This window comes from Seriola dumerili, unplaced genomic scaffold (assembly GCF_002260705.1).
Source record: "Seriola dumerili isolate Sdu_G_001 unplaced genomic scaffold, Sdu_1.0 BDQW01000108.1, whole genome shotgun sequence".
NCBI lineage: Eukaryota > Metazoa > Chordata > Actinopteri > Carangiformes > Carangidae > Seriola > Seriola dumerili.
In genome coordinates, this window is record NW_019174363.1 from 1,032,950 (window position 1) to 1,052,467 (window position 19,518).

General features: G+C 39.9%; 1 protein-coding gene across 2 annotated transcripts in view; it reads left to right on the forward strand.

The window, feature by feature from the left end:
- Positions 1–16,700, forward strand: part of phf14 (PHD finger protein 14) — a 94,047-nt gene extending 77,347 nt beyond the window's left edge. Inside the window, exons 14-17 of one of the 2 annotated variants that reach the window (XM_022746642.1) lie at positions 2,266–2,428; positions 11,575–11,637; positions 12,466–12,587; positions 14,453–16,700. In XM_022746642.1, coding sequence (XP_022602363.1) covers positions 2,266–2,428; positions 11,575–11,637; positions 12,466–12,587; positions 14,453–14,459 — 355 coding nt within the window. In that variant the 3' untranslated portion in view covers positions 14,460–16,700. Of the gene's footprint in view, positions 1–2,265; positions 2,429–11,574; positions 11,638–12,465; positions 12,592–14,452 lie in introns of those variants that run through there. The other variant, XM_022746643.1, reaches the window with a different exon arrangement.
- The last annotated feature ends 2,818 nt before the right edge of the window (positions 16,701–19,518 follow it).

Consider the following 19,518-nt stretch of genomic DNA (forward strand, 5'->3'; position numbering starts at 1 on the left):
GTTCAGGGTTCCCAGTTGTTGTTATACCCCGTTGAAATGCCTCCTCTGCCAGTGTAGCTCTGCCAATAAGTCTGGGGAAATCCTGACCTCTTGCTCACTGTACAGCCTTTGGCTGTGGCTGCTCACATTACTCTGACTTTATCTTGCAAGTTCAAAAACTCCATAATGAGGACTCTTGGGGGATGGTGGGGGATGTACGGTTTGATTGTGCCTTACCAGGGAGCTTGTGTGTTCTCTCGATGACGGTCAGTGTAGGAAAGGTTGCAGTGCCTACTACTTAAGGTAGCCATTTCACTAGGAAAGTGATTGCATCTGTCTTTTCCACTTTTTTTCGAAAGTTAACCAGTTGGCTAAGTTGGATCTCCAAAAGTGTTTTTTGAGCTTGTCACGTTTGTGTGCAAGGAGAGCCACTTGTTTAACTAGCACTTTAGTGTTTTTTTTTAATCTGAGTTAACTGTGTCCTCAGCCTCACACATTACATTCAGGACTGAACTGAACTGTGTCCAGTTTTTGAATAAAATCCAAGGTTTGGGTCGTTTCAGCCAATGCTCCCTCTGACTGGAGGGCAGTGCTAACATTACCTGTTGAGCTAGCCTGGCTGATATCATTTCACTTATCGTCCTCCTCAACTGGGAGAGAGTCAGCTTTATTATTGTTCTTTGCCTTTTGCGGCAACATATTACTAATGTTACTGATTAAGATTTTTTGAGAATTTAAAATGCCAATACACATTCTTTTATGTGCTTATAACCCAAAATGACAGAAATATCAAGGGTAACAAAAAATGTAGACTAATGATGATTTACAATTAGTATTAGAGAAGAAAGGCAGGGAGAGAGGATGACATGCAGCTAAGTGCCATGGGTCAGACTCGAACCCACACCACTGCGATTTGGATTAAGCTTTAATGACATGCGTTCTACCAGGTAAACCACCGGAGCACTGTACCGCTGTCTTGTGCATTTTTTCACAGCACATAGAGCTTGTCAGTCTATTGCCAATTGATAAACTTCTCCAATCCACTTGTAAGCTACAACTGGTTTGGTTTTACTTGACATTACAGTATTCACAGCACTTTGAGGACATAACTTGAATGAAAATATGGGACAAATTGCATCCCGTACTGATTCAATACAGGACAACATGCCCCATGACCTTAGGACTTAGACATAAGGTAGCCTTAGAATGCAGTCTAATCCAGTCGTCCCCAACTGCCATGGACTGGTGCTGCAGTATATTCGCTACCAGGCTGCACAGAAAGGACGAATCAATAAAAAAATTTTATTGATAAATCCAACAGTTGCCTGATAATAGGCTATCTAGGGCTGCCGCGAGTAGTTGCTATGTGGCCAGTCACTACTAACGGCCATATATTTATTTTCTGTTTATCATTTGTGGTTGCACTGCTTCTGGTTGCTGGTTTTGAGCAAGGTGCTTTATTTCTACCTACTGAAATCAGAGTTATCAAATTTCATGGCAATCCATTTGTCAAGATATTTTAGTCTGGACCCTAAGTAGTGGACTCACATTGCCATTCCAAGAACCATTCAGCTAGCATGGCTAAAATTATCATCATCTCTCTGGCATCAACAAATAATGACATTATAAGGTTCATAAAGTTTGTGGTTACTGTTGTGTCGGATTGCATTACAAGTATTGCTTTCATTATGTGCTCCTGCTGTATATTATCTACTGTCTACTATCTATACATAATCACTGATGAGGACTGATAGAAGAATCAGACCTTGACTTCCATACTTCTTCATCAGGCTTATTGATTTACACAGTGTTGAAAAAAACACCTTGAGGTATAGAATAGTTTAATATTTTGGGAAATAGGCCTGTATGCATGCATGCAAGTGAGAGAAGATGATTGATATCACTTTTATGTCTCTGCGTTACATACAGAGCTGGAGTCAGGATGTTGCTAGTCAAACTTAGCATAAAAACAGCTTGCCTGGCTCTGTCCAAAATTCAGATAGGTCACCAATAATGCAGTAGATGACTCTGTGCCCTTTTAAGGACAAACACTATCTAAGGATAGTACTGGCTAATAATCAACAACATTTAGAATTTACAAAAACAGTTCTGTCAGAAAGAAGTGAAACATATTGAGTTTGTTTTTTTCATTCAGCCCTCTTGATCAGAACAAGCTGTGAAAGTCTGTCTCTTTTTTTTTTTTTTAACAGTACAGACTAAGGATTTGCGCCTGTGATAATAAAATCAATGCAGTTTGGTGAGAGGAGCTCTCTTTCTTCTCCTCAGGCAATGCTCCGAGTGCGACCAGGCCAGCAGCGATGAGGCCGATATCGCCATGGAGACACTACCTGATGGCACCAAGAGGTCCAGGAGGCAGATCAAAGGACCAATCAAATTCATCCCACAGGAGATGTCGCCAGAGCCCAAGAAACATCAAGTGAGAGGCACGGTGTGTATTCACACTGTTCAGTAGAAATTTTTTACAACTAAAAAGAATGAAAAGTTTTGTATGCCCACCTCATCCTCCACACAATTAGAGTGTAACTGTTGGCTAATTGATCTGTATTGATTACAAATAATTAACTTCAATTCTCATTAGTGTCAAGCTCTTCTTAAGGTTATCTCAAAGTTGCACAAGGTGATAGTGTGTTTCCCTGAGCACAAAACAAAACACGTGGATTCACTCTTGGTGGAACAGAGACAGGATGCATCCACTCAAATTGAAAAAAAAAACAATTTCAACTAGAATGAAAAAATAGAACTTTGAAGTGATACAACATTTCATTTGATGAAAGACAAGAGACAAGAGTAGGAAGGAATCAACCTGGTGGGAAATAACTGAAACAAATACACTTTTTTACCTAGAGATAAGTTGTCTGTGCTCCTAAACCTCTACAGAAGTCAAATAGTTTTAAAGGCTCATAAAAAATGAGAAAAGGCCACCTGCTCAGTCATGTAAACAAAGCATCAGGCCCCCACAGACTGAAAGCACTAATGCCTTCATGATGATATGCAGTTTCTTCAGTTGGTTTTATGAAGAGATTTCTGCATTTGACAGCCATAAGATAAAACCTCTAGAAGACTGAGAAAGAGGACTTGGCACTGACTCAGTTAAATGCCAGTCCAAACTTCTTAAGAAGTCAAAGGATATGTTTACAATTTTTCAAGTGTGTCAGGATGACACAGCCACTCTTATCACTGAATATACTGTATATTTCAGCTAACTATAATTTAATTCTTCCTAGTCTAAAGAAACATTTCAGATATCCACACCTTCATACTTGCCAGGACAAATGAAGTCATTTTGCCTTTCACGTGTATGGTGCTTTCACTCTCAGATATCCACAGTTGCATGTTTGATATTCCAGAACCAAACATGCAAAATCCACAATCCATATTAACTTCCATTTCAGATAGCTACAATCCAGTTGTTACTAGTCATGTGTCCTACTTGTCAACAGGTATTATTTGTGGATATCAGCAATTGCATTGTGTCTAGTCATAATTCTACATGAAGGTATGTGAGATTGCATTTTTACTGACCATAAATACAGTTGCGGATATCCATTTTTACTAGTCGCAATGTATTTTAGATATTCAAAATTAAATAATGGATATGCGGACTTTGTTTTTTATTTTTGATAGCTGAAATTAGTAACAATTCGATTGTGGATATCTGAAATCTGAAAAAAAGTTTTTCTTAGTAAGAAGTCTGTTGTGTTTTTCAAACATGAAACTGTGGATATCTGAAACTAGAAGCCCAATACACATGAATGACAAATGTGACATCATCTGTCTGAGGAAGAATGATGTTGTGGATGTCTGAAATGTTGCCTTAGACTAGGAAGAATTGAATTACAGATGTCTGAAATACAAATCCAGTATAGTAATTAAATCTTAAATCAGCTTGCCATAGGTGTCCATGTAAACATTGAAACAGGATTTGCCTGTTGAAATCATTCCTGCTGTTTATAAAAGCCATTTAAAGATCCTTTCCTGATGCACTGATGACAAAAATCGAGAAAAGTTTTCCTTTATCTGATGGAAATATGAGTGGAAAGTTACAGTCTTTTTAGTACAAAGTTCTCTCTTTGTATTTTTTTATTCATGAACAATGTTTTAATGTTGAGTTGCAGAAGTAAAGGCAGTAATAATGTAATAAGTCAGCTGGAGAGAAAAGCTCATTCCTGGTCAGCTGACCAATAACTATGTGAAATTGGTGCAAATGTTGGATAGTCGGTTTCAGGAAAATCCAACTTTCTCACAAGCTTTTTGATCATCTGACAGGCAGCACTGATGGAGTGTACTAGCAGCTTAACACTTACACCACCTACAGGGAACATGTTTTATCACCTATATTAGCACCAACTACTTGAAAACAATAAATAAAATGAGAACTTAATTATTTCCCATTATAGCAGTTATAAACAGTTTTTTTTAAACACAGGTAAACCTGCCAGGCAATTGACTCTGTTCACACTGTCAGACAGTTTGCCTTTCTGGGGACGCAGACACACAAGTGCAGGGAGCAACTTCATCATACACACACACACACACACACACACACACACACACACACAACTAGCTGCTGTGCAGACTGGTAAAATGGATCTGTTGTGTCTCAACCCTGGGTTGGTGCTTCTGTTAGTGTCATTGGCTCCACGTGAAAACCCTGCGGTCAGTGATTGTGTCTTTTTTAAAACTTATTTTGGGGCCTCAGCTCAGTCTCAGAGGAAGGTGTAGCTGCAGTGTTTCTTCTTTTCTGTAATCCTAATGAAGCTATAAGAGTAGATCATTAAGACCAGTGACAGAAGCAGGTGTTCTTGGGATTTTGAAAGTCATCTCTGAGTTTTTTCATTGTCCATAAAAGACTGACAGCATGTGGACTTTGTCAGTTTGTGGTATAACATTTTGTGTCAGTTGTAAGAGGGAACAGAGCTCTTCTCCAACCCTCACTGGTTCCTACTTACCGCTTCCATCCATGTTCTGATCTTGCGATACTGAGCTGCCTCAAGAAACCCTCCAGATTGAAGTCTGACAGCTTGGTGGCGAGGGAGGGGGGAGTGGAGTTATCTTTAACTTCTCTTTTGTTTTTCCACTGTCAATGTGTGACCCACTGCCTTTCACCTGGTACTAGAGGGAGCTCTCCTCTTCAGACTGAATACTCACAGTAGAGCCAGTGCCACTGAAGCAACTCCTGTCCACACTCTCTGTCACAAATAGAGAAATTAACAAAGAAAAGGAGGAGTCACAGCCACTTCCCAAACTCTGCGCTCTATCTGTCTTAGAGGGGACATAGCAGAATGTTGGAGCACAGTGGCAGTCTGGGTTAATGTGTTTTTCTGTTCAGGTTTGGAAACCCGAGGTCCAGACATGTGCTGAGGACTCTGCTGGAGCTCTCAGGGATTAAGCAGCTTCCTGTTATTTTTTTTTTGGAGCCACAGCCACTCAGGCGCAGCACTTCAGTGCAGCATTTATCTTCAAATGCAAGGCGTGCAATGGCAGGCGCTAAAAGGGCCCTGCTTTGCATTTTTAATGCTTTTACCAGGGCACCCAAGTGCTGGCACTTCTCTAAAGCCATGTTTCAATTTATCAGGACTGGCTAATCGACCTCCTGCTGGCCTCCAAGGCTGCGCTGTAGGTGTGTGTGTGTGTGTGTGTCAGGCAGTTTGTGAGTGTGTATTTGTCTGAGCACACACATGCATACACACACACACTAATATATACACACAGACACATTTGGCCAAAAGGGCTAACATGGCCCACTGCCACCTTGATGAAGATGAGGGTTTTGTTGCTGTTATTCATGGCCTGTAGTGGGTACAGCCCTCTGGAGTAAAACCCTTAAAATCAACCTGTGAGCTGAATTTTATTTAGCATGTACGTAATGTCGCAGCTGTAAAATTAACGCTCTGTAGCACGTTCTGTCAGGTTTTACGCAGCGCTGCTAAAGATAGCAAGACTGAGTTTCACTCAAGGACAGTTCATTAACACACATTTGTTCTTCAATGTGGGAGATGTAAAAGAAACACAACCTGCTTTTTTGGAACTCTATCATCAATCAGTTTTAATTCTAACCATTTCTCACTGTCAGCAGGTTTTATTTCCCTCCCTGATGCTCCTCATGCATGAATTAATCAATGCACTAATTAAGTGAAGGGTGTTTGTTTAAGCACAAGTAGATCATTCTGAAAATGAAAGAAGTTTAAACAGAAATGCATCTTTTTAATGATAATAACAAAATAGTCTTGTTTGGAACATGTTTACACACCTAAAAGTTGTGTTTGACATTGACCTGTTGTGCAGACAGGGACTTGTGTCTTACTATTAAAAAAACGTGGCATAAATGAATCCTGTCAGAGCTGTAAACCTGCTATAAACCTGTCAGATGAAGCTGCCACTATCACCATTAGTCAATCATTATTTTTCAAACTTTTTCAGGCTGTTTGCAATAACACTTTCAACAGAGAAGGACTTCATAGTGTTCACTGATTCATATTTCATATCATAATCTGTTTATCTTATGAACAATTAAAGGCTCCTTTTACAGCTTTGACTGTTGGATCCTTTGCAAATAGTTGTGCTTGTTGGTTTTTCAGTTTGTTTAACTCTTGGAGCCCAGTTAATGCAGTTTGTGTCTGACAACTTGTCGTCATACACTACAAATATTGCTGGTTTTCTAGTGATAGCAATATCTCCATGGTGTCCATGGTAAGGTGAGCAGATTTCTGAAATGAAAACCGGGGACATTTCCAGTTCAGTGGTTCATTATCATTAAAATGTCCAATGATTTTTTATTCTTTCCATTGTGTTTTTAATTCACAGTTAAAAACATTTCCATTTCATTTCTGGGGACAGCTTCAGCCGGGGACAGGCCAGCCAAAACGGGGATTGTCCCTGGAAAATGGGGACGTCTGGTCAACCTTGTCCATCCCTGTCACTGATAAAGGTCCACTTAGAAATCATACAACCGGATCTTACCTCGTTATCATCAAATCTATATGGTTCTTATTCACACACTGACACTGTCTCCTGTCAATACAGATTTTTGCTTTATGACTGTTAAATTATGTGTAAAAAAAAAAAAAAAAAAAAAAAACTATAAATTTCTCAATAGTATACATTTCAAGCCCAACTAATACATGTAGTGACAGAGCCATAAGCCTGTAAATAAAGGAAAAAATAGGTTCAGAGGGTTTAAGGTAACTTTCACTACAAAGATGGTGGCACCTATTCCGTTTACAGCAGTTACCTGTTTGGCAAATTGTGGTTTTTGAGAGTTACAGATCACAGTTCTTCAGTATGATATTCAAGATATTTAAGATGGGGAAAAAAAGTTATTTAAAGATGATGAAAGGTTTTTTTTTAGGATTATTTTTATTGTCAAGAAATTTTAATCATTTCAACTATAATTAATTTTGTTAATCAATGATAGTTGTAAAAGTAGAAGGCAATAAATCCACTTAAAAACCCTGTATTCATTTGTGGCAGTGATATAGCAATTTTCTAACATTAAAAAGAATTAGGGAAAATTTAAGTGGGAATTTAAGGTTCAAGAGGCTAACTGAAGGTGGTAATAAAATGCTCCTGCTAATGGGACATGATTTACTGTTGCCGCAACCCACCACAGTGCTAACATTAAAACTGCCCATAAGAACATATGCCATTAATCATTTGGAAATTATGAGAATTAAGTTAATATATCTAGTTACTACCACTTCCTATGCTCTGTTAATTTCTCTAATCCTGTGTGAAATGATTCATGCTTGTTAAAGATGCACTGATGTACTTAATTAAAAGATTGATTTTGCGTCGTACTTATAAACTGCCTGCAGTTTTAATTTCCTCACCTGAGCAGAGCCTGAGATTAGCTGTGCAGTGTGGCTGAGCGCCTTTCAGCTGAGCCAGCTACTGAACTACTCTCTGCTCTCTCTGGTCTTATAGATTACTTTAACAGACACCACTTTAATGCAGAAATTATTAAATAATGTCAGGCCTTTTGTTTGGTGCTGCATTTGCAGGAGAAATGGCGAAGGTCTGAAGGAGCCAACTGGCAGCATTCTTGCAGTTAGCATTCTTAATGATAAGTGCTCCATCTGGCAAGTGGTGGCGAGCCAAAGGCGACAGATGGAATTGTTTTCACAGTCTGTTTAAATATGTTGTCGATTTTTCCACCCCTTTTAAACCCTCCTTAGCAGCTCCAACACGTGCTAGCTAGCAGCAAGAAGGAGATGTTTGATTTTTATTTCCTTTCATGCTTTGTTCAAGCTCTTGTGAGTAAAAGGGACACTTTAGACCTGTAGTAGATGGAAGTGTTGGTAGACATCCATCCAGTGCTGTTTAGCTTGCACAGGAAGAATGTGATTGATGGTCTGGCATGTTCAGAAGTCATATTTACTGCCACAACATGACCAGCTGTGTAAGTGGATAGATTGTAACGCTGCGAGTCTGGCTGTGTTCATGTGTTGAAATTAGGAGATTAGTGGTTACAACACAGAGAGGGCTCTGAATCGATCAGTTCGGCTCCCTCTCAACCACAATATCTTTACAGGCTTTTGGTTGTACAATCACATTTCTTGTGAACATCAACTTTTTCCTTTTACTAATTGAGTGGAATGTGTCCAACTATCCAAAGGTGTAGGTTTGGTTTCAGAAGTGGGGAGCCAGTGATGTCAAAAGGTTTTTCAATCCAAAAATCATATGTTATGTCTGCATATGTGTGTATATATACGCACACACTATACAGTATATTTATACATGTTATGTTGCAGCCTGATGCTAAAATATTTTAAAATGAATATTTTCCCTCATCAATCATAGATATATACCCAATAATCAGAAAACAAAAACAGAATTTTAGGTATTAGAAAGAAAAAAATGAAATTTCACATTGACATAAGTATTGAGATATTTTGCTGTGACTCTTGAAATTGAGCTCAGGTTCCTCCATTTCTCTTGATCCTCTCTGAGATGTTTTTGCACCTTGACTGGAGTCCACCGGTGGTAAACTCAGCTGATTGGACACACACCTGTCTAGCTAAGGTCTCACAGCTGCCAATGCAGATCAGAAAAGAAACCATGAGGAGGAAGGACCATTTGTTTGGTACCATTGTGTCTCTGCATAGACACAATGGTGTCTATGCCTGTGCTCACTGGATGATTCTGACATCCTGCACTGTAGTTAAAGACACTGCAGTGAAAACAAGAGATAATATGATAAAATGAAATGATAAAATAATGTAGGATAAACAGTGCAGCTTTGCAGAATGGGAGTCTTGTTTGATGTTATAAATTTGAGCAATACATACATACAGACATAAAAGAGGATCAAACAATGAAGTCTGGAAGGATGGAACAGCTCTTGCAGTATGAGTCAATTATTGTTATGATTTTAACTTCAAGTTGGATAACACCTGCTCCAGCAGTGCATACAGAAAGCTTTCAAACACCTTCCCTTTTGTCACATGTTGATATGTTGCAGCCTGATGATAGAATCTTTTAAATGAATTCTTCCCTCATCAATCTACACTCGGTACCCATTAATGATGTTATTCAGACAAGTATTCAGACACTTTGCTATGACACTAGGTTCCTCTGTATCCTCTGACACTAAGACTGTGTCAAGGCTCAAAAACATTTGTGGTCTCCATCATTCTGACATGAAGAAGTCTGGCACATCCAGCACTCTTCTTAGAGCTTGACGCCTGGCAAAACTGAGCAATAAAGGGAAAAGCGCCTTGGTAACAGAGGTGACAGAGATCCTGTGTGGAGAAACTTCCAGAAGAACAAGCATCACTGCAGCTCTCCACTGATCTGGGCTTTATGTCAGAGAGTCCATATAAAGCTTCTCCTCAGTTACAGTTTGTAAAAAAGCAGCTAAAGGCCTCAGAGACTGAGAGAAACCAGATTCTCTGGTTTGATGAAACCAAGACCGAACTGTTTGAGTTCAGTTCTAAACATCATGTCTGGAAGAAACAAGGCACCGTTCATCACCTGCCCAACACCATCCCAACGGTTAAGCATGGTGGAGGCTGCATCAGACTGTGGGGGGACAGGGAGACTGGTCAGGACTGAGGGAAAGATGAACAGAGTAAAGTACAGAGCGATCCTTAATGAAAACCAGGTCCAGGTCCATCTGTCTTCAGAGTCATGAATGATGGCTCATGTCTTTGCCAATGTCAGAATGATATTTGGCCTGTTTTCCCATTAATATATTAACTTTTATATTTGTAGTATTGAATTAATGTCAAATTTAATTTGCCCTGCCATAGTTTCACATTGGCTCCCCCGCATATAACACACACGCACATACCACACACTCACCCCAACCAGCTGACTGTCATTTAGGTGTGTAGATGCTGTGCTGTGGTTAAACAGAGGGGAAGAGATCGATAGACAGACAGGTCATTTAGTTCAGTTTCGTAGCTGCCGCTTGTTTTTCGTGGTTGTAAACAGAACTTTCAGTCCTAACAGGGAAGGGATAGTCCACGAGAGATAGAGAGCCATAAACATCTGTTTCTCTGCCTCTCCCTGCTGATTTTGAGTGAATAGGGTAAATGCTCTGGTTATTGAATATGAGTGAAAATCCAGGAGATCGGCAGTTTGAGAAACTCTCAAACCAGCATCTGACTCCAACAATCATGTCACAGTCAAAGTCACATTTGTCCTCATTGTGATGTTTGATGTGAACATGAACTGAGGCTGATCACCTGAATCTCCATAAGCAGTTATACGACCTGTATATCTTCCTAATGAAGTGCTCATACGCATGTACTGTATATACACAGTGGCTTCAGAAGGTATTCAGACCCCTTCACTTTGTGTGCGTTTAATCTTAAGTGGTTAATATTGCCATTTGCAATTTGTCCATCTGTCTACACGCACGTGAAATCTGTTATTTACATAAGTAGTCCGTCTGTATATAAGGTCTTACAATTCACACTGCATGCACTCACCAAGCGGTGAAGTCCAGAGAACTCTTTGTAGACCTCTGTGACAAAACTGTGACAAGGCACAGATCAGGGCATGGATATAAACCATTTCATCTCTCTATAGGGATAGAGAATGGTCATATATCAGCTCAGTTTTGCTTCTATTTTGAGATGTTCAACTCTGGCCATTTTGTTAGGAGAATAATTGTTAGTCAAAATATTGATTATTCATGTATTCATTGATTTTACATGAAAAACCTGCTGAGGACGTATAGCTATTTTTTAAGTAATGTCTGCAAAGCTTCCTGTTTGGTTACTATGGCATCATGAATCAGAGGGTGGGTTTGTTGCCCTAGAGGCAAAATCCATAAAAAAACTGTTCATCAAGAACTTGCTGCAGCTCGTAAAGCTTATAACTGTTAGTACATTGTAATAACTGAGGGCAACTAGATTATTATTTATCAACTCAGCTTCTCTCATCATGAGTTTAGCAGCTGACGGTCAGTGGACACTGTTTACATTGTTTACATTACTCAACCTGTGATATCAAGAAGGTGTTGACCCACTCAGAGCAAAGTTTAATGAAAATGAAAATTTGACTTTGGAGTTGTAGTGCATTATAATTTTGATCAGAGCTTAAAAGTGATCTTTTTGTGTTTGACAGAGAACCAGAGGACAGAAGAGGAAGAGAGTTCCCATCTGTGAAGACAAAGAAGATAAAATTGAGGTTTGTCTCTCAATCCTGCTGCAGAAAACTATATGCTTACTTACTAATTACCTTCACTCATATTTGCTTTTGTTCACCCCTTTTACCCATGTTGACCCTTTATTTAGGGGAATTTTAAAAAAGTGTTTTTACATTAAAATTTTAATATAAAGTCAGAGAAATAGCTACAGTAATGAGTGGCAGAAAGTCATTAGACTCACTTTTACCTCCACAAAAACTAAAAGGCACATAAAAACTGAATAGTTGCTTTAAGTCTAATGTTGTTCATGATTAACAGCTTAACCATTAACCATTATTAAGAATTTTGATCCATTAATTAAAAAGTTAAAATTTCCTGGGAAATCAGCACCATCTGAACATCTCTTCTGCAACAATGAAATTGTGTGATGATCTGTGGGGAGGGGCTTCTCTCCTCCCTGTGTGTGTGTGCGCTCACACACACGTGCTCTATGCTCTCTGTTTAGACACTCCGGATCATTCTATTCCACTTTAACCCAGGTGTATTGGTATTTTTTAATGGATTCCAGACACTTGTCTATACTAAGTAATACGTTTTAATCTTGTTAATGGTTGGTTAACGAGCGTTGGCAATCAGTCAGAAAAAAAATCTAAATCAACATCCTTATTTAAGTCCAGATGTTTCCGTCTTGATATTGACTGAAGAATTCAGGTCAGTCTAACCTCAAAAGTCCCTTTCATGACTTGTGTTTAGGAAATATTTCTCCACTGTAATTTCATCTTTCCTCAGTTTAACATTTCATTCCTGTTTACATCTCCACCAGCAAGTGCCCATACAGCTCTCGATTCTAATCAGCTGTGTTTCCATAGGAACCACTGCCACGGGAACGGCGACAACGGCAGTCTGTAATGCAGAAAAAACCCAAAGCCGAAGACACGAGGACTGAGTGTACAACCTGCAAAGGACCGGGCGACAATGAAAATCTAGTGAGGTGAGAGAATATGTGGAGGAAGGGGTTGGGGTTATTATGCATGCTCTGTGTGTGTGTGTGTGGTGCGTGTGTGTATCTCATGAGGCAGCCATATCCTCCTGATGATTAAAGTTCAGTCTTCATTAGGCTCTGGCTGCCTGGACTGTGCAGAATGAGGGGGCTGCGGGTATCTTATCCATAGGCCCCCTGTATTGACCTGCCACGTACATTTGCACAGTTCATTAAGGCGTAATGAATAGCTCAGTTTATTCTGCTCCTTTCTTGGGATCTCAGGTGTCAGGCATCTAATAAACAGGATTCTTCTTTGACATTGGAATTCTGTGGAGAAAAAAAAATCCTAGATCACAACAGGCACCTTGTCAGCCCATTGTCATGTGATGAATCTCTTACATAAAACTCCTTTCTCACCTCAGACTGAACAGAATTCTCTTCATCAATTTCACACTGTCTTCTGAAACCGGCTCGTCTCAACCTGAACCTGTTTATGACTTTTTGAATTGTTGTGTTGAAACATAACTCCAACCATTTGAATTAGATACTGTAGCTTTTTACATTCTACAAATTACTCAACTATAAATTCTCAAACAGCGGCAGTGAGGACCAGTGTATTAAAGACTGCCATTTATTCCCTAACATTCCTTTTCATCAGTTTAGTTTGGCACCTCCTGGTTTTCTAATCCACTCTGTTTTAACTTGCTGTTGATGCCAACTCAACACTTCCTCCATCCGTATATGTTGTCTTGATAAATTCACAATGATGTACATTGTGCAGCACTAATACCATGATCATAGCAACAGTTGTACCATACTAAACACTCTGATACTAGTTTTTAACAGAAACACTGTCATTCTGTCACTCACAAATTAATCCCAGCTGCATCTACTTCAGTAGTCAGTCATTTTCTTCCTGATGGGTTTAAACATCTAGTCAGTCAGAAAATGAATTGTCTATTCTTTTGATAATCATATAATCATTTCAGTAATTTCCCAACCAAAATTGTATAACATTTTATGAAGATATCACTTTGGGCCCCAGGATATTACCATTATTTTCAGATGTTTTTTTCTGTCAATAAATCAGTTAATCAAAATTATTAATTGCAGGCCTAAATCTGTTTATTTACAAACAGGCTTTTAATGTCACATATCTGCTGTGTTTTCTTTTGGTCTTTTAACAATTATACAAAGGCAACAACAAGGTGGAAGTATTTGGATTTATTTTGTAAATGTGCGTGTTAAATGGAAAAAGCAGCATGTTTCTGAGTATGACATGACTCTGTTGTCGTTCTTATGAAATTATTGCTCTCTCTGCTGCAAGTTAGGCCATTTCACCACCCACCATCCCCCAGTATTATCACCCTTGTTATCAACTGGCCTTTATTGTTCATGTAGGCTTATTATTTGAGACTTGAATACAGGCTTTTATTTAAGATTTCACCTGAAGTGCTTTGTAACCCTGCCTGTGCTTTGAGTGCTGTATAAACTAAATGTTACTTGCCCAACTCACTTTTTAAGTTAGTTTCTTTTGTAATACTTGACATAGCTGAATGTGTAGACAGGATGCTTTGAGGTTAAGCCATGTTAATGTTAAAGCCAAGGTAAAATCTAATCTGCACAAGAAAGTATGTACTTATGATAGACCTCATTTACATCCATGCAGCAATGGCTTGTACAGCTTTTTGAAATGATACCATGCCCATGGCAAGACCAGTATCATGGAAATAGATGCAAAAAAGCTGAACACTTGAATGTCAAAGTGTCTGTGTTTCTCTTGTGTGCTCTTGAGGCAGCGTTTACGTTGTGAGGGTTGCTGGTCGGGGTGTGAGGTGTGCTGCCCTGACTCTTTCTATCTTTGCATTGCACAGGTTGTGAGAGCCCGGGCAGCCACCTCACCTCCCATAAAAACTCGGGACAGATGACCATTGGCTTAGAGACAGAGAGAGGCAAATTGAGGCGTTTGAAGGATGGCACTCGGGTCAGGCTGAAGAATGAGACCGTCACGCCGCCCCACAACCACCTCTGATCCAAACTGGACCAACAACTGTCCAACGAAAATTGAGCAGAACTGTCTGAATCTAAATTATGGAATCCAAATCATGAAAGGTTGCTTTAAGCCAGTAATGTTTGGTTAATGCTCGACTCTGAAATGCTTGTATACACTACAAGTAACTTGATTGATGGGTTCATTTTTTTTTCTGTTTATCATTTTGGGCTCCAGTTGCATCTATGGAAAGGTCTGTATTAAAAGATTTTAGCAAGTGAACACAATACTGTGCTATTTATGTAGCCCAATGACATAAGTGCTTATCAATGGGCCAACTGATAGATGCAACTGTCTTTATCTTTTATTAGACCCTGAGTCCTGTAATCTTCAGAAGTTACATGGTATTGCATCATTACTTCCTGAATGTGATGTATTTTATTTTGAAATAAGATGTTGGGGCTTTTCATGAGACAGTAAGAAATCAAACTGATGGGTCTATAACCTATGGAGTCAGATGAGTCAGAAGACAGGTTTCGCTGTTACGGTATGCCCACCAGTGCAACGTGATGTCAGCATTGAAGATGAATTGGTTTCCATCGTTGTAGTTTTCCAGGAAGGTCAAATGCCCATTTCATGGGATCTTATAGATTGCATTCAAATCTGGCTGTTATGTGTAATTAGTTGGTCCAAGGCTGATGAGTTTTTTGACTGCTCATATGGCAGCTAAGTTTGTTTGGCTTCTTCACTCTTTAGGAAATGAAATAAATCCTGTTGGGTTGTTGCTCGCTGTGTGAAAGCACAACAAAAAGCTGAAAGAGCTCTTAAAGTCATGAACCTGCTGCACTCTCTGTGACAGTCTGACTCTCTGTGGCCCTAGCTACTCAACATGTATGTGAAATGATTTAGATTAGCAGATTGTTTGTGTTGGTACTCGGCTGGCACTCTAGACTGTTCACCTCCTTGTGCCACTTCTCGTCAGAGCCAATCAGCCGGATTGATTGTCATTGAAGTCATCCAGTCATTCTTTAGAATTTCAGTGTGAGTTACACACAATTATTAGTGGTTAATTACAGGCGGATTTGAACGTAGGCTTTCTCAGATGTGAGTGTTGTGTTGTATCTTTTAAGTTTTTTAAGTGAAGTACCAGAAGAAAAGTCAGTGTTTATAGAAAAGCCAACAGTTTCTGGTTTGTCAACTGTAGCAGTAAAGTAATGCTGCCATAAAGCATCTGTAGTATGAACAAACTAGTGTAGTTAGTGGTAATAGCACTTAAATATTAGTCCAGATGTCTTTAGTGTCTTTAGGCATTTAGAAGTCTTCCTCTGTCTCCACATCTTGAAGTGACAGTTAAACTGACACGTCCTCAGACAGAACCCCAGCTTTGTCTCCATGTCCCTGGTGGCCCATAGTCAGTGCTGTCAAAACAACAGCTGCTTGCTGGTCTGTCAGGGCTTATGACAAGTGTCACATTCTGCCCTCATGTGTCAGTCTGTTGCCTATCCAGGGCCCAATATGCATGCTTTTGGGAGCAGTCAAACCCATGCAGTTTTACTGCTTTTTGCCTCTCTGGTGTGTGTCCAGTGGGTTTGTCTTTAGAGATGAGATCTTGGTGCAGAATGACTTGCTGACTCCTGACCAGCTCTTTTCCATCAATCATATTCAGTCAGTCCCAAAGACTGTGTGTCAGTTATACAATGCATGGCTGTATCTATTTACCCAGATATGTATAATAATTTAAAACTGAAAATAAGTGATGTGGTCTTGTAGAATTTGAATGCCAGGTAGTGTGACGATATGTACAGTATTTATTGAAGAGGCCAAACATACATCTTTTTTTTTGTGCCTACAGACTTCATTATATATCATAAGCTTGTGTTGTGAACAGAGTTGAACTCTGATTTGTGATGTAGTCTTGAAGCAACCACCATTTTTTCTTTTAATTGCCAAACATTTGTTTACCTTTGTTTACAGACATGTTCTTAAGGGAATATTTCAGATTAATTGTGTACTGTGTTATTGTGATACTGTATGAAGTAACAACATGAATGTTGCTCCTGTTGTGTATGTAGTGTCTCAGTCTCTGGCCTATAGCTCTTGAAAATTAAGCGGAGCTTTAATAAACTCTTGACTTTTTCACCTTATTGCTGCAGTGATAAATGAGTGTCAGCCAGCTAATTAATCGTTCTAAAGGTGCGGCAGCGGCGGTCCGTTTGTGCGTGTAATGCCCTCTGTCACCTGTGATTTATCACCTGGGAAGTGGCCTTCTTGTTGGCAAATGTTGCCTCTCAGCTCACACAGAGTACAGTCTAATTCTTTGATTGCTGTCAGAATAAAAAGGACCTCTGAAAATTAGATTTAGAGCATTGAATACTAAAGCTGACAGCTCAAAGACAAATAAAAAAGAATGGATGGGTTCCACAATAATTCTGTAATCATGTAAAAACTGTGTGTGTGTGTGTGTGTGTGTGTGTGTGTGTGTGTATATATATATATATATATGTATGTGTATGTGTATATGTGTATATGTGTGTGTGTGTGTGTGTGCACGCGCGCATGCATCATATCGAAATATGACAACACAGAAGAGAAGAAGGCCAAGGCCAAAGACGTGGCCAAGTAGCTGAGGGTAAAAAATTAAGCCAACACTAAAGAACCAAAAACTGCAGTCTGTCTAATGGCCAGTAGAGTCTGGCTCCAACAGTGAGTCAATCCCCATAGACTCCCATGTTAAAATTACCAAAACAGTTTTCGTCTCCATAGCTAATTTCCTCCTTGATGCCAGCTGTTTATACAACTCACCTGTTTACATTTTATTAAGGCTTGATGTTCTGCATAATTGAGGGCATGGCCTCTTTGAGTGACAGGGTGGTGAGCGTATGCTTCCACAAACCGGCATTCACTGTAGTCTCTGCTCCACACACCTCTCTGACCATTTTTTGATTAGCTAGGAGTTACGGGCGAAGTCAGACACTGCCATGATGGCAACAGTGGAGCAGCTCACTCTTAGCTTCAAAACCGCTCTTCAGAAACCTTTGGGTGATGTCACAGAGGCTACGTCCATCTTTATTTACAGTCTGTTGATGCAGCAACCTGCTGTTAGCATTAGTAAAACATTGCAATGACAAAAAAACAAAAGCAGAAGGCTAAAGGAGTCTGGATGAGAAAATGGTTGGTGAGATGTGGTCAGCATGGGTTGTCAATTTTTCAGTGAAAAGTGGCGGTGAGATTTTAACATTTCTGTCAACAGTAGTGTGCTTGTTAACATTATCTTAAAGTGCTAGACTGCTTACTGTTGCTTGGCAACTTTGGGACTGACAGAATCATAATTGTAACCATCCCGAATTTAAATCCTAAATATCAAACATGTTTGATATTACCGGGGCAGCAGCAGTTTTGGAGGTTTAAGACTGGATCTGTGAGCCCCTCACATTACCAGATAATCTGAGCCAAACATCGGTACTGACCAAGGTCCAGGGCCAGACTTCTCCTCCGATTGTCAGGAGTGGTAATCAGGGTTAAGTCAGGCTGTAACTCCTGAAGTCTGAGCCCAGCATTAGACAGCACTCTCCACCACCATTATCAAAACATCAAATGAGGGAATATCTTTTGGAAGAAGGGTTCATCCTTCAGAGTCCAGAGACTAGGAGAATCAAAGGCATGTTGATCAGTGATTTTTTTGTCAGAGTAAAGAAAAGCTGAAGGGGTCACCTAAAACACATTAGGAGTCATCTACAACAAATTTCATGGCGGTTCATTACTGATGTTGGAAATTTTACAAATATTCTTAGCACCAGGTCCACTTCCTGGTGATTTTCTAGAACTTTCTGCCACATTTTGTGGTGTTCAAAGGACGGTGTTTTCTCAGTTGTAATGTAGATTTTTTTTCAGCTTTCCATGACAACTAAGAAAACACTATCCACTGATGAAGGTCAAAAAATGTGACTGATGGACCTTATGGGCTTTCAAATTTCAAATTGTGCAGTCCTGTAAAAAGCCAATATTACATTTGGTACCAAGTGTAACAAAAAGCACTTTGTCTGCAAGTGGGTGGGCGCTCTTTGTTCTTTAAACAATTGTGGCAGAACACAGAAAGGGTTACAATTGGTTTTCAACATGGATGCAGCATCATTTGGTGGCATCTCTGCAAGATGGAACCAACTGACTGTGCCAAAGTGTAGCTGCCCCAATCCCTCATCCCCAACCCCAAGGCCTTTTGGGACTGAACAGCAAACCAGAGATTAGCGCAGTTACAGCTGGTTTCTGGTCAGCGGATGAGACTGAGGCCACGAAGTGCAGGAAGAGGAGGGGCCGAGAGATAAAGAGAGAGAAAAGCTAGCAGGGAGGTTCTGGAAAGCAGTAACCTTTCCGATGATGAGTGCGTTTCCCATTACTGCTCTGACACTGGATCCGGGGAGATGATTTAATGGTGGCATTTTGTTTTTGCTGACTTCACCCTTTTTCCCCCCTATTAAAACAGAAAACACAAGAGCTGGGACTGGGGCTGTGTGGGAAGTGTGGCCAAGCAGCTAAAATCTATTACTCCCCAGCTTCTTTCCCCTTCTCTTTATCCCACTGAATCTGCCACAGTGTAAGTCTGCTCAAATTCTTCCTGAGGTACATGCTCTTCCTTCTCCTCCCCCTTAAATGGTTTCTGTCTTATCCTCTCATAACTGCACTGTGTTTCCTCCTACCCCAATGTTTAATCATTACACACAGAACATGAACCACAAAGCCCTATGGATACCTTATATCTTAACTGGCCACCTCATCATAGACTTGTTTTAAAGGAGATGCAGCGCACTACAAGATGAGTGTTTTTCTAGTGGAATTTCTGTAGCGAGGTACCAGTTGAGGAGAGTTTCTGGTGAGGTCAGGGCTTCAGTTTGTCCCACAGAGGTGAGGACATAGACCTGCCGCTGAAATCACTCTCAAACTCCTCTACAGTAT